The sequence below is a fragment of the Cimex lectularius genome, unplaced genomic scaffold, assembly GCF_000648675.2.
Source record: "Cimex lectularius strain Harlan isolate CLEC.00 unplaced genomic scaffold, Clec_2.1 scaffold426, whole genome shotgun sequence".
Classification (NCBI taxonomy): Eukaryota; Metazoa; Arthropoda; class Insecta; order Hemiptera; family Cimicidae; genus Cimex; species Cimex lectularius.
The window spans coordinates 166,807-178,476 of NW_019394180.1; the positions used below are offsets into that span (position 1 = coordinate 166,807).

The 11,670-nt window shown below is 35.8% G+C and overlaps 1 protein-coding gene across 4 annotated transcripts in view; it reads right to left on the bottom strand.

Moving 5' to 3' along the window:
* LOC106667652 (innexin shaking-B) overlaps positions 1–11,670 on the bottom strand; it is an 82,220-nt gene that overhangs the window by 23,149 nt on the left and 47,401 nt on the right. For all 4 annotated transcript variants that reach the window (XR_001340609.2, XR_001340608.2, XR_001340610.2 and 1 more), the window contains exons 3-4: positions 8,259–8,547; positions 7,599–7,856 (exon numbers count right to left, since the gene is read on the bottom strand). Coding sequence is in view for 1 of the 4 variants with exons in the window: in XM_014395731.2 (XP_014251217.1) it covers positions 7,637–7,856; positions 8,259–8,547 (509 nt within the window). In the remaining 3 variants the exon portion in view is untranslated. The remainder of the gene's footprint in view (positions 1–7,598; positions 7,857–8,258; positions 8,548–11,670) is intronic.

Consider the following 11,670-nt stretch of genomic DNA (forward strand, 5'->3'; position numbering starts at 1 on the left):
GTGAGATGCGGTCTGGTGTGATGTAGGTTTCAGAAAAACATTTTCTTTATCGTGCCAACGTTTCGATCTTTATTGAGATCATCTTCAGGGCCTGGGATTTACAAACATAGTTTACATGTAACAATTACATTTTGGATGTGGAAAAGTGAATTTATACAATGCAAAATATATTTTTTATATATTCACTCAAAGTGTTTGTCTTCTGGGTAATTGTGCCATTCTTGCGTGTCGTGTCGAGAGTGCCAGTGAGATTTTTTCCAAAATTAAAGATACCACACCAATAACAAATAAATCTGACGTAATCTACAAGATCAACTGTTTAAACTTTCCAGCAACTTACATCGGTCTTACATCCCAATATCTGGACAAGAGAATAAAGTAACATATCAAGATTGCAAAAAACCTAAACAAAATATATATAAATTTGGGAAATAATAATTCTCTCCTCTAATGTTGTCAAACGGTCAATAACAATTTTATGAATAGTTTTATTAAAATCTTTTGAGACTGACTCAAACTTTTTCAAATTGCCTTCCTGAGGATTCTTCCATTAAGTTATTTGTTTTCGGAATCCCACCAGCTTATCTGTTGAGTTTAATATATTTTCTTTCGGCCCTTGCATACTTAAATTTATGTTATTAAAAAAAAAAGAAAAATGTCTGATAAGTAAGCCAACTTAGCACACTATATTATATAATATTATATAAATTATATCGTATAAATTCACTTTTCCACATCCAAAATGTAATTGTTATATGTAAACAATGTTTGTAAATCCCAGGCCCTATATATTTATAATTTATGAAATTTACGTTGTAAAAAGTAAAAAGGATCGCAGTTAAAAAAAAAATCAGACTGCAACTTCCTTTGAACGATTTTCAAATCGACTATCAAAGTAGTCATAATTCGTCCATCAAAGTGGAAAAAATTATGGCGCAGCCAGAAAAATCTAATTACACTTTTCATAAGTGTCGACTCTTTTTTTTTAGTATTTAGGTGTATAGAAAATAAAATATATATAGAAAATCAGTAAAGGATATATCGAATAATTCGCTAGTTTTCGTGGTCCGCTTGATCAATTAATATCTTTCAATTAATTAAGGTTTTTAGTTGAAAAAGAAGTCAGTGTCACGATCGAGATTCGAACCCACGACCTTCGGCTATAGCTCAAGTGCTCAAGTGGTAGAGCAGCGGCGTTTTAAGCCGAAGGTTGTAGGTTCGAATCCCGCTCGTGACACTGACTTTTTATCTCAACTAAAAACCTTAATTAATTGAAAGATATCGAATAATATTTGTAAATATAAAAGGTCCTTACTCAAAACCGTAAAATTTGAATTCAAAATCGTTCACAAAAATCAATCCTGACGGGTTTAAATCCGTTTTAAATAAATCGACTGTACAAATTGGACATAAGCTTAAATTTACCACTGGAGAGGCTATTCTTTGATCTGACATTTACAACAGGGACTTTAGTAAATAAGGAGATAATCCGTTAAGCCGGAACAAATAAGAACAATAAATCCATAAATAAACGACACGACTTATTCTAAATACGATTAGCGTTCCGAATTTCGGAAAATCTTTGCAATTTGAAGTCTTAAAACCTAAACATGTCCGGTTTGCTTACGTCGACAAGATCAAAAGAACGGGGCTTCGTTCGCCTCGACCTTGCCCGTTCCTCGACGAGCGTTTTCACAAATTTTTCACCTCTCTCAAAATTTGTCGGCCGTGATAAATGTCGATAGTCGTATCTCGAAGAAAAGAAATAAATCGTCTCGGCCCAGCGCAGAAGCCGCCCATCTGTCATTCTCCATTCATTTTCTTGTCAGTCATTCACGGTCCCATTCCTCGGCCTGTCCACGACTCGTAAGCCAAAAATACACCCGACTTGCGATTTCGCCAATGAAAACGGTGATGTCTTTATTCATCTCATTAAGAGTGCACTGTTAGACATTGTTTTTAACGCCGCCATCCATCATTTCGCATAGTTTTTAATAAAACTATTATAAGGAATTTTATTAATGAAATCCCTAGACTCCTAGTCGAGGAAAATGAATAGTTTGGTCGTTTTTCATCATTCTGGCTAATTCACTCTGTTCATCATTTCGCAAAAAAATATATAATTTTTGTACATTCTTAACTTTTATTTATCTGCACTGTCTTTTTCGTACATGGAATACAGAAGTAGATAAAAAATATAAAAAAATCGCGTTGAAATGCAGTAAAAACAGACAGGCAGATCACGACGAAACTGCAGATTCCTAACCTCGCAAACTTCCAGAAACTAAAACGTCTAACAAAAATGTGTGTTTTTTAGTGACCAACAAATTAACTAACAAAAATAATATACAGCCGAATTTCCACTTCCGTCTGCCTAAGAACCTATAATTTGGTCAGGAAATCGATATGTCTTTTCCGGAGAGCCAGGGATATAAGCAGGGTGAAGCCTGAAATTGACACCAATAAAGCAGGAACACTTCTGACACACCAAAACTACGATAATAGGCTGATCAAAACGTCTAGAAACAGCCAAGCTACACAAATACATAACAAATATAAATACATTTATTCTAAGATATTTAATATCAAAGTTAAAATAAGAGCCAAAAAAATTTGTAACGCTAAAGCAGTGAAGATAGAAAGACATCAGAAAAAATTTCACATTTGTCGTAAATATATCCACATTGCAAGTGTTGTAGAAACGTGCGGTGATTAGTGACCGTTAATCGATATTTATTTAGAAATCGTGAGATGCGGTCTGGTGTGATGTAGGTTTCAGAAAAACATTTTCTTTATCGTGCCAACGTTNAAAATGTTTTTCTGAAACCTACATCACACCAGACCGCATCTCACGATTTCTAAATAAATGTTGTAGAAACGTTGGGTGTCATTTTTATATTGAACTAGGCTGATTTAAGGTATAGGCTGATGTTTTATCTTAAAATATATAAAGTTGATTTATTTTTAATATTAATTGTTCCAGGTGATAGCCAAAGGCCGTCTTTCTATTTCGGAACAAAAGATCAAAGTTCATCTAGAATTGATTTTCTCTTTTTCCTTTCTCCCTTTGATCTAAGTGTTGGATCTGACGGGTTTCCGGCCTAGTTCGGTTTGCATTCTCGGTTATCGTAGCCGGCCAAATTTTGACCCGTTTTATCTCCAAAGAGGCGAGCGTCGATTGTTTGACGTACTCCGACGTCAATTAACAACCCGTAAGGTCGAAACTCCACCGTCAGTTTTCTTATTTTACCGCCTCTTGGAGAGATAAGTGATTATTGACGTTAACGAGTAGGAGAAAATTTAAGGGAAGAGAAAAAGAAATATAGGTGCTTTAAAAGCATAACAGTCAGGGAATAGCTTACAGACTTTAAAATAACTTCAATTGTTTTATCGTGCTGGCTTCATTATCAGCCAATTTTTAAGGAAGATGAAAATCTAATCAATTTTTACTAAAGGTTAAACAAATTTGAACTTTTATTACTTCAAAAACAGATATTGTTATATTGCTTCTTGCGGTATTCCTGTAATTTGATAGTTTCCGATCATCCTGGTCTGCCTATTCAAGCTATTTTTATTCTTTAGCTTTCGCTACCTTCAGTGGTCAGTTTTGTGACAGGCGATTCCCTTTTTTGTGAAATGTGAAAGGTGCCCGACACCTTTTTATATTGTGTAGCGTCTTCAACAGAGGCGTCGGTTGCCGCAACGGTTTAGGCGTTGACACGGCGCTCATCCCTGTAAGGTAAAGGTCCCGGGTTCGAATCCTGCGGCCCTGCATTCCAACCCGACATACTTACATATTTCAAAAACACCGGTTATATGAACTCTGCTGTTGCGAACCCTCGTAAAAAAATTAATAATAAGTAAATTATTGACTTGACCATTCATAAGTTTTATCATTCTGAAAGTGCTATATTTGTATATTTCTAGGTTTTCAACTAGGCATTATCCATCCTTCGCCTAGACGGCTAACCATCGATGTTTCGTCTTAGAAATTTTCCTATTTTATTCTTTTATTTTCGGCAATGCCTAATTTGGTAAATATATTGGTCACTAGGTATGTCTTTTCCCCTATTTTTTCGAATGTAGTCCATTTAAGCAATAGGTCCTGGTTAGGACGATTTTTACATATGGATAAAGGTCGGAAACTTACTGACTTTTTCTCTCCCAACTCAACGACTAAAAGGAAAAAAAGCTGCTCACCAGAGGAAAAACATCAACAATATAAAAAACATAACTCAGAGTTAAATATGACTGACAAGGAGGCACAGGTAGGCTCTCCCTTGTTGAGGCATCTTAAATCGGTGTTTACGGATTTTCTAGACCAGGGGTCAGCAACCTGCAACTTTTTGCGCGGCCCGCCAAAGCCCAATATAATTTTAGGAAAAATCAACAAACTTAGAGCGTGAGCGTGCCGAAATGTGGCCGGTGACAAAAATGCGCGCTAACAGAAGCATAGTGGGAAACCTATTTTACCCTAAATTAAAAGAAAATTCTTCACATTTTGAGTACTTTTCACTAGCACTTGATGAAAGCAACGATATAACTAGCACCCCGCTCAATTGGTTTTTTTTTCTTATTCTTATACGTTTTTCTTATTCTCATACGAATTCTTATATGTGTGTTCAAATTGGGTGGGTTATCGTTATGTGTGTTCAAATTGGGGGGGGGGTTATCGTGAAAAAAGGACCAGAGGCGACGGAGGGAATCGAACCCACGACCGCGGGGTGAGAGTCTCTCATGCTAACCTCTCGGCTACCGCGGTCCCCCAACACAAGAACTTGCTGCATTAAAAAGCCTCCATGGGAATACAAAAGGTGAAGATATATTTTTGCAACTATCAGATGTTTTCAATATGTACGATCTCAAGTGGGAACAATTAAAAAATGTGACAACTGACGGTGCAAAGAACATGACGGGTCAAAATACTGGTTCGGTAGGCATGATTAATAAAAAATTGAAAGAATTAAATATTACACAGCCTCCTCTACAACTTCAATTGTATTATCCATCGACATGGACTTTGCGCAAAAGTTGTAAATTTGAAAAATGTTATGAATATTGTAGTAAAGTCCATCAATTATAATCGCAAAAACGGTATGAACCATCGAACATTCCGGAATTTCTTACATGAAATTTACGCAGAATATGAAGATATAATTTATTTTTCTGAAGTAAGATGGCTCAGCCGTGGGAAAGTTTTAAAAAGATTTTTCGAGTTGATAGACGAGATCGACATGTTTTTGACACAAAAAGGAAATAATATACCAGAATTATTAAATTTTAAATATATAAGCGAGTTAGCTTTTTTTATGGACATTACAACTTACCTCAATAAATTAAATATAACACTACAAGGCAAAGGAAAGTTAATCAACGAGCTATTTACAGAAATCAAAAGTTTTCAGCTTAAAATAAAATTGTTTATTTCTCAACTTGAAAAGAATAATTATTGTCATTTTCCTACTTTGCAATCGTTTTTAACCAAAAACGACAAACAGTGTCCTTCGAATATTTTTATTGAGTTACTAAAAGTACTGGATGAAAATTCATCATCGGTTTCAAGATTTTTATGCAAAAGAAATGGACATATTAATATTTGAAAATCCTTTAAAATTTAATATTGTAAAAGCACCAGACAATTTACAACTAGAGTTAATTGATTTGCAATCTAACAATGTATATAAAAATAATTTTGATGAAAATAATTTAATTGCATTTTATTCAAATCTACCAGAAAACAAATTTCCCAATTTAAGAAATTTTGCAAAATCAATGATTTGTATTTTTTCAAGCACCTATTTATGCTAAACATTTTCAAGAATGAATTTCATAAAATCAAAATATAGAACGAGGTTGACGGATGAAAATTTACAAAACTTGTTGAGGATCTCAGTATCCCAAACACAACCGGACTTAAATGAAATATCAAACAATATTCAAGAACAAAAAGCGCATTGAATTTTAATGAATGAATAAAATGAAAGATAAACTATTTTCCTTAATATTGTATATATTTTATATTTACATATTTATACATATGTAATTGGAATTGTATTTTCTTTTTTTTCCCCCTTTTAAGAATTGTAAAATTTTTGTTCTCTGACATTATTGTTATTATAGCATGTCAATAAAAAATAAATTTTTTCTATATTTATTTTTAATAATATTTATACTCGTATATGATATAAAAGCACTATTTAAGTTACATTTGAATGTGCGGCCAGCATAAAAAAATTTATTTTGAAAAGCCCGCCGTCCGAAAAAGGTTGCCGATCCCTGTTATAGACTATAGATTGAGGGCGCAAATCTCCAGAGTATAATTAGGAGAATCTTTATGAAAAGTATTGGTTGAGATAAAGCCAGTGCCACGAGCGGGATTCGAACCCACGCCGCTGCTCTAGTACTTGAGCTATAGTGACTCCGATCCACTCGGCCACCAACTTCCCATACCAACTATTTGAAAAATGGCAAAAAGGAGGGAAAATTCGAAGGGAGAGGTTGGGATGGAAAGTTGGTCCGAGCGGATCGAAGTCACGATAGCTCAAGTGGTAGAGTAGCGGCTATCTAGCCGAAGGTCGTGGGTTCGAATCCCGCTCGTGACCTGACTTTTTTATCTCAACCAATACCTTACATAAAGATTTATTATTACTATTGTTTCTCTAGTCCATTTAATCTTCTTCATATCTAATAGTTTTTTCTATTTGTTTTTCTATTTCAATTATGTTTATTTTTCCTATAATCACCGTTTCTGCCTTCTTGTTTTCTAATTGGATGTCTTGTTTTTGATGCAGTTTTTATAACTAATTTGATAAATAGATCGTGTAGTACTTCTTTGTCCTTGAGTACCTGGATGTAATTGTTTTAGGTGTAAATGTGTATCTGTTTTGTTTGCAAGTTTAATGTTTGTGCCTATGTTGATGTTTTTGTTGTTTGTAGGTTTCTCTTTATTTGAGAGGAGCCATTTTGTGTCTGTGTTGTTCCAGTCACCCCGTGATGATTTGGAATGGTAGTTCAATTTTAGAACATTCCATATTATAACCATTTTATCATTTAAAAAATTCGTCAATACAATTGTCTTCTGCGTGTTCTCGCAAAAGTTAAGATAGTCCTATTAAATTTAATTGATATTTCTCTAAGCAACAGAAAATCGGAATTTTTTTAACGAGGGTTCGTAACAGCAGAGGCCATATAAGCCCTCAGAGTGCGGGTGTTTTTTTGAAAAAAAGCCCATTTGTATGTCGGGCATAAATGCAGGGCCGCTGGATTCGAACCCGGGACCTTTACATTACAGTAATGAGCCCCGTGTCAACGCCTAAACCGTTGCGGCCACCGACTCCCCCGAAGGTCATAATTGTTAATTATAATATGTATATTAAAATTACATAATTTTTTAATTGTCATAATATGTACTATAATGCTATGAAGAAGTTTTTGTTGTAGCAAGGCTAGATTCTTCCTTAGGACTCTACATTATTTATTGACTTATAGTTTATAGTTTATTATTTCCATTGTACTTCTTTTCCAAGAAAGGATTCGATGTTCTTTCAAGGATCTACAAGCTGATTTATTTGAAGTTGTATGAAATGTTGGACTTTTACCTGTCCCAGTTGAGACGGAGAGGGGGCGGAGGCCTCGGCTAGGGTTCGATAGGCTTCGCCGTGCCGAGCTTCGAAGCGAGTTCGTGTACGACGTCGCGGAATATGATCGAATCTATGTTTTCGCCCAGCATGTACAGCAGGAACCAGTCGCCCATTTTAGAACGCCGGACGATCGCGTCTATGGCCTCCCGGCGGACCAGCCGGAATCGCAGCCTCAAAAGGTACACCCTCATCCTCGGGCTGAGGATGATCATAATCCTAAAACAAAACGATGTGAAGTTTATAAATTAATTTAAGTTTGGAGGTTTCCATGATACAAGATGCATCCTTTCAGGACAGTGAACGTAATATCGTATTCTTCCCCAAGTGACGTACTTAGAGCATGCCACACACTCACCCCTACTGAGTACTCAGGCACAGAGCGTGATATCGCTTTAGTCTCGTCACTTTTAGACTGAAGTTCAAAGTACAAATGTGCTTCTTAAAATGGTAAATAACGGCGTTATGGTACTCACTCTCACTAGCGATAGAAATGCATAACTTAAACACTACTCTGCTTCTATGAACTTGAAAAATGAAGTATACGCTCTTGGTACTTCACTTGGGGAACGAATAGTGCTGACCGTCCTGAAAAGGTTAGATAAAATAAAGCGTATTCACCTATAGAGAATAACGACGGAGGTGAGAGCTCCGAGAATGAGGAACCAGAACCACAAGAAGACGTAGATCTTTTCGTTGACCACGTTGAGCGGGAGGATGCAGACGGCGTCGTGCCGTTCGACCTCGCCGGACACGCCGTACTTGTAGAAGGTGCACTTGGTCATCCTTGGGAAAATGAAGATCATCGGGTCGACCCTGTCTTCCTGGTCACTCTCCAGAAAGCGGAAAACGTCGATTCCGAACGTGAGGAACGCTCCGTCGAAGAACCGGTCCATGAGAAACATTTGGCCTAAGAATAAAACTAACACTAATTAAAAACATAACACAGTTAATAAAAACAGAAATTTTCTATAAATTATATTTGATTTTAAATTTATTGTATTTTTTGTCGATGAAGTTTTTACTGTTAACAAACTTGTAAATGTACAGGGTGTCCTTTTTAGATGGCCCGAGTGAATTTCTCTTGAACCGATGAAGCTATCCAAAAATCAAAAAATAAGTTTTTAATATTTTTTAATCTAGTTTTAAATTTTTACCTTTTTTTGGAGAAAAATTATACAGGGTACCTCAGGCCCAGTTCAACTACAAAAATTTCAACCACGACCCTATACAAACTGACCCATCATTTTAAAGTTTTTTTACGCTGAAAACAATAGTGCAATCGGATTTTAAATTGGTCAAAAAATGAAAATGTTACGGCAAAAAGAAACCGCCAGGGTAATTTCGACGTGAAGCTGAATATTTACTGTATGTTCGTAAAAATCCGAATTCCTCTCTCCAAAATTTTGTGCTTTAGATTTTTCAAAAAATAAAATTAGAGATGCACTTTGGACTTACTGCTTGAGGCCGTCTTGCTCTCATCTTGTCCAGGATCCATCTAAAAAGGACACCCTGTACGCACATAAAATAACGTAAACAGTAATGTGTGCTTGATTCCTTAAGATTTGACTAATGGATTAAGTTGAGTAAATAACCTACAACTATCGTCGTGGCTAAATTGACAGTCTACTTACAAAATAACACAAACATCATAAAATTTGCGATATGGTAATTTTCGAACATTTTTAAACAGTAGCACCCTCGCATTATTTTTAATAAAGTCAAGCCACTAAAAACTTCAATATTTTATGACCTTTACAACAGACTATTCGAAACCTCAATTATTTTGATTTTTTGATGGGCAATTTTAGTTGGAATTTGGGAAAACGTGATCCGGGACGTTTACTCGGAAATAAATGCATGACACGAAAGTTGATATAAATTAATAATTAGCAAATAAATGTGTGGTGATTAGTGACCGTTAATTGATATTTATTTAGAAATCGAGAGATGCGGTCTGGTGTGATGTAGGTTTCAGGAAAAAAAATTCTTTATCGTGCCAACGTTTCGATATTTATTGAGATCATCTTCAGGGCTCAAAGTGTTGGTCTTCTGGGCACTCTCGACACGACACGCAAGAATGGCACAATTACACAGAAGAAAAACACTTTGAGCCCTGAAGATGATCTCAATAAAGATCGAAACGATGGCACGATAAAGAAAATGTTTTTCTGAAACCTACATCACACCAGACCGCATCTCACGATTTCTAAATAAATTAGCAAATAAAAAACTTATGCTGCACCAGTATAGTATTCAGCGTTAGGAAAAGATTACACTAAGCAACAACTAAGACGCGTACAAAAAAAAAGACACTGAGAATTATCAGAGGATATAGAACCATATCATTACACGCAGCTGTGACCCTAGCTGGAATAATACCTATAAACCAGAAAATAACAGAAATAGGTAAAAACTATGAAGCTGTAAGTCCTACTTCGCCGTTATGCAAACTAGAAAAGTTAGTACTCCCAGAAAACTGGGCTCATCCAACTGGGGCAGAAAATGTCACAATCGTAGACGAGTTAAAATTTGATTCCATAAATGACAATTACGACTATGAAGTTTTCGCTGATGGTAGCAAAATTCACATGGTTGGATGCGCCTTCTCGATTACACAGAAAAAAAGGAATCGTGACCACTGCCGAACTCCTGGCCATTTTGAAAGCAGTAGAGTGGTTCCTAGAGAATGAAACGGGAGATGCAAAAAGAACGATAATTCTTCATACGGATGGTGTATCTCCATCTCAAAGTTTCACCACAGAAACCATCATAAATTAGTTGACGAAATCAGAGAAAAACTAAAAATGTTTCGACATGATTTCAGTTGGAACATTACAATTTGCTGGGTGAAGGCACATGCTGGTGAAGTGAGAAATGAGATGGCAGATCTCAGCGCAAAAGAGGCAGCAAAAAAATGACGAAATATCCTTATGTTTCGCTGAAGTTCCTGTAACCTACGTCAAAAATCTTACTGATGAGGAAAACATAAAAAGTGGGGAGAATTGAAAAATACCAATGATGCAAAAATAACAAAACGCTATTTTCCGACTATAACTTCTCGCCTTCGACTAAATATAAAATATTTCTTCACATCCACAATAGCCATGACAAACCATAGTAAAAATAATCATATCATGCAATATTTAATATAATAATTAATCCTGCATGCCCTTGTGGCTATAATAACCAAACCTGGAGTCACATAATAACAGATTGTTGAATATGCTACATAGAAAGATCTATTTTAATACGATATTTGGTTCAAAGTAGTGAAACTTGGCCAATAGAGGAAGAAAAACTTATTTCGGTGTCCCAGAATCAGTTCTTGAAATCTCTGAACTCAATAAATGTTGAAAAACAATAAAGAAATAAATAATTCGGTATGTTTAGACAAATTTATTGTTGTTTACATTAAATTGATAAGAAATAGTTAATCTTCAGTTACTGTATAATATACAGACTGGCGATAAAAATTTCTAAGTCCTACACACCATGCCATCAAGATCAGAGAAATGACGAGATGCGTCTTCTCGAAACTAAGCTCGATCGCGAAATCAAAATGGGGGCTGAGTCCAAAGGCGCTCTCTATCACTTATAAAAGCGTATACCTGCCCATTGCCACGTACGGAGGAGCAGCTTGGGGAACAAAATTGCAAAGCAGGAGTAGAAGCATCCTCGAGCAGAGTTAAAGAATAGCGTTCCTGAGAACGACTAAAGCTTATAGGACAGCCCCTACTCACGCCCTCCAAGTCCTTGCTTCCGCTGCACCAATAGACATTGTCCTCCACAGTAGAATAATCATATATTCTGCACCTGTTACTTCTCTGTTACTGGTTCACCTTTTACTTTCTAGTTCTGAACTGCAACAAATAGTAGACTACTGCATCAGAAATTGAAAACCACTTAAAAACAGGTAGGGGAATTAGGAAATCGAAATCTTGTGATTTTCGGCCATCAAGAAAACGGTTTATCTTTCAAGAATTCAGTAAATTTGGTGTCTCAGTGGGTAGTTGTGATAGTGAAATGATTC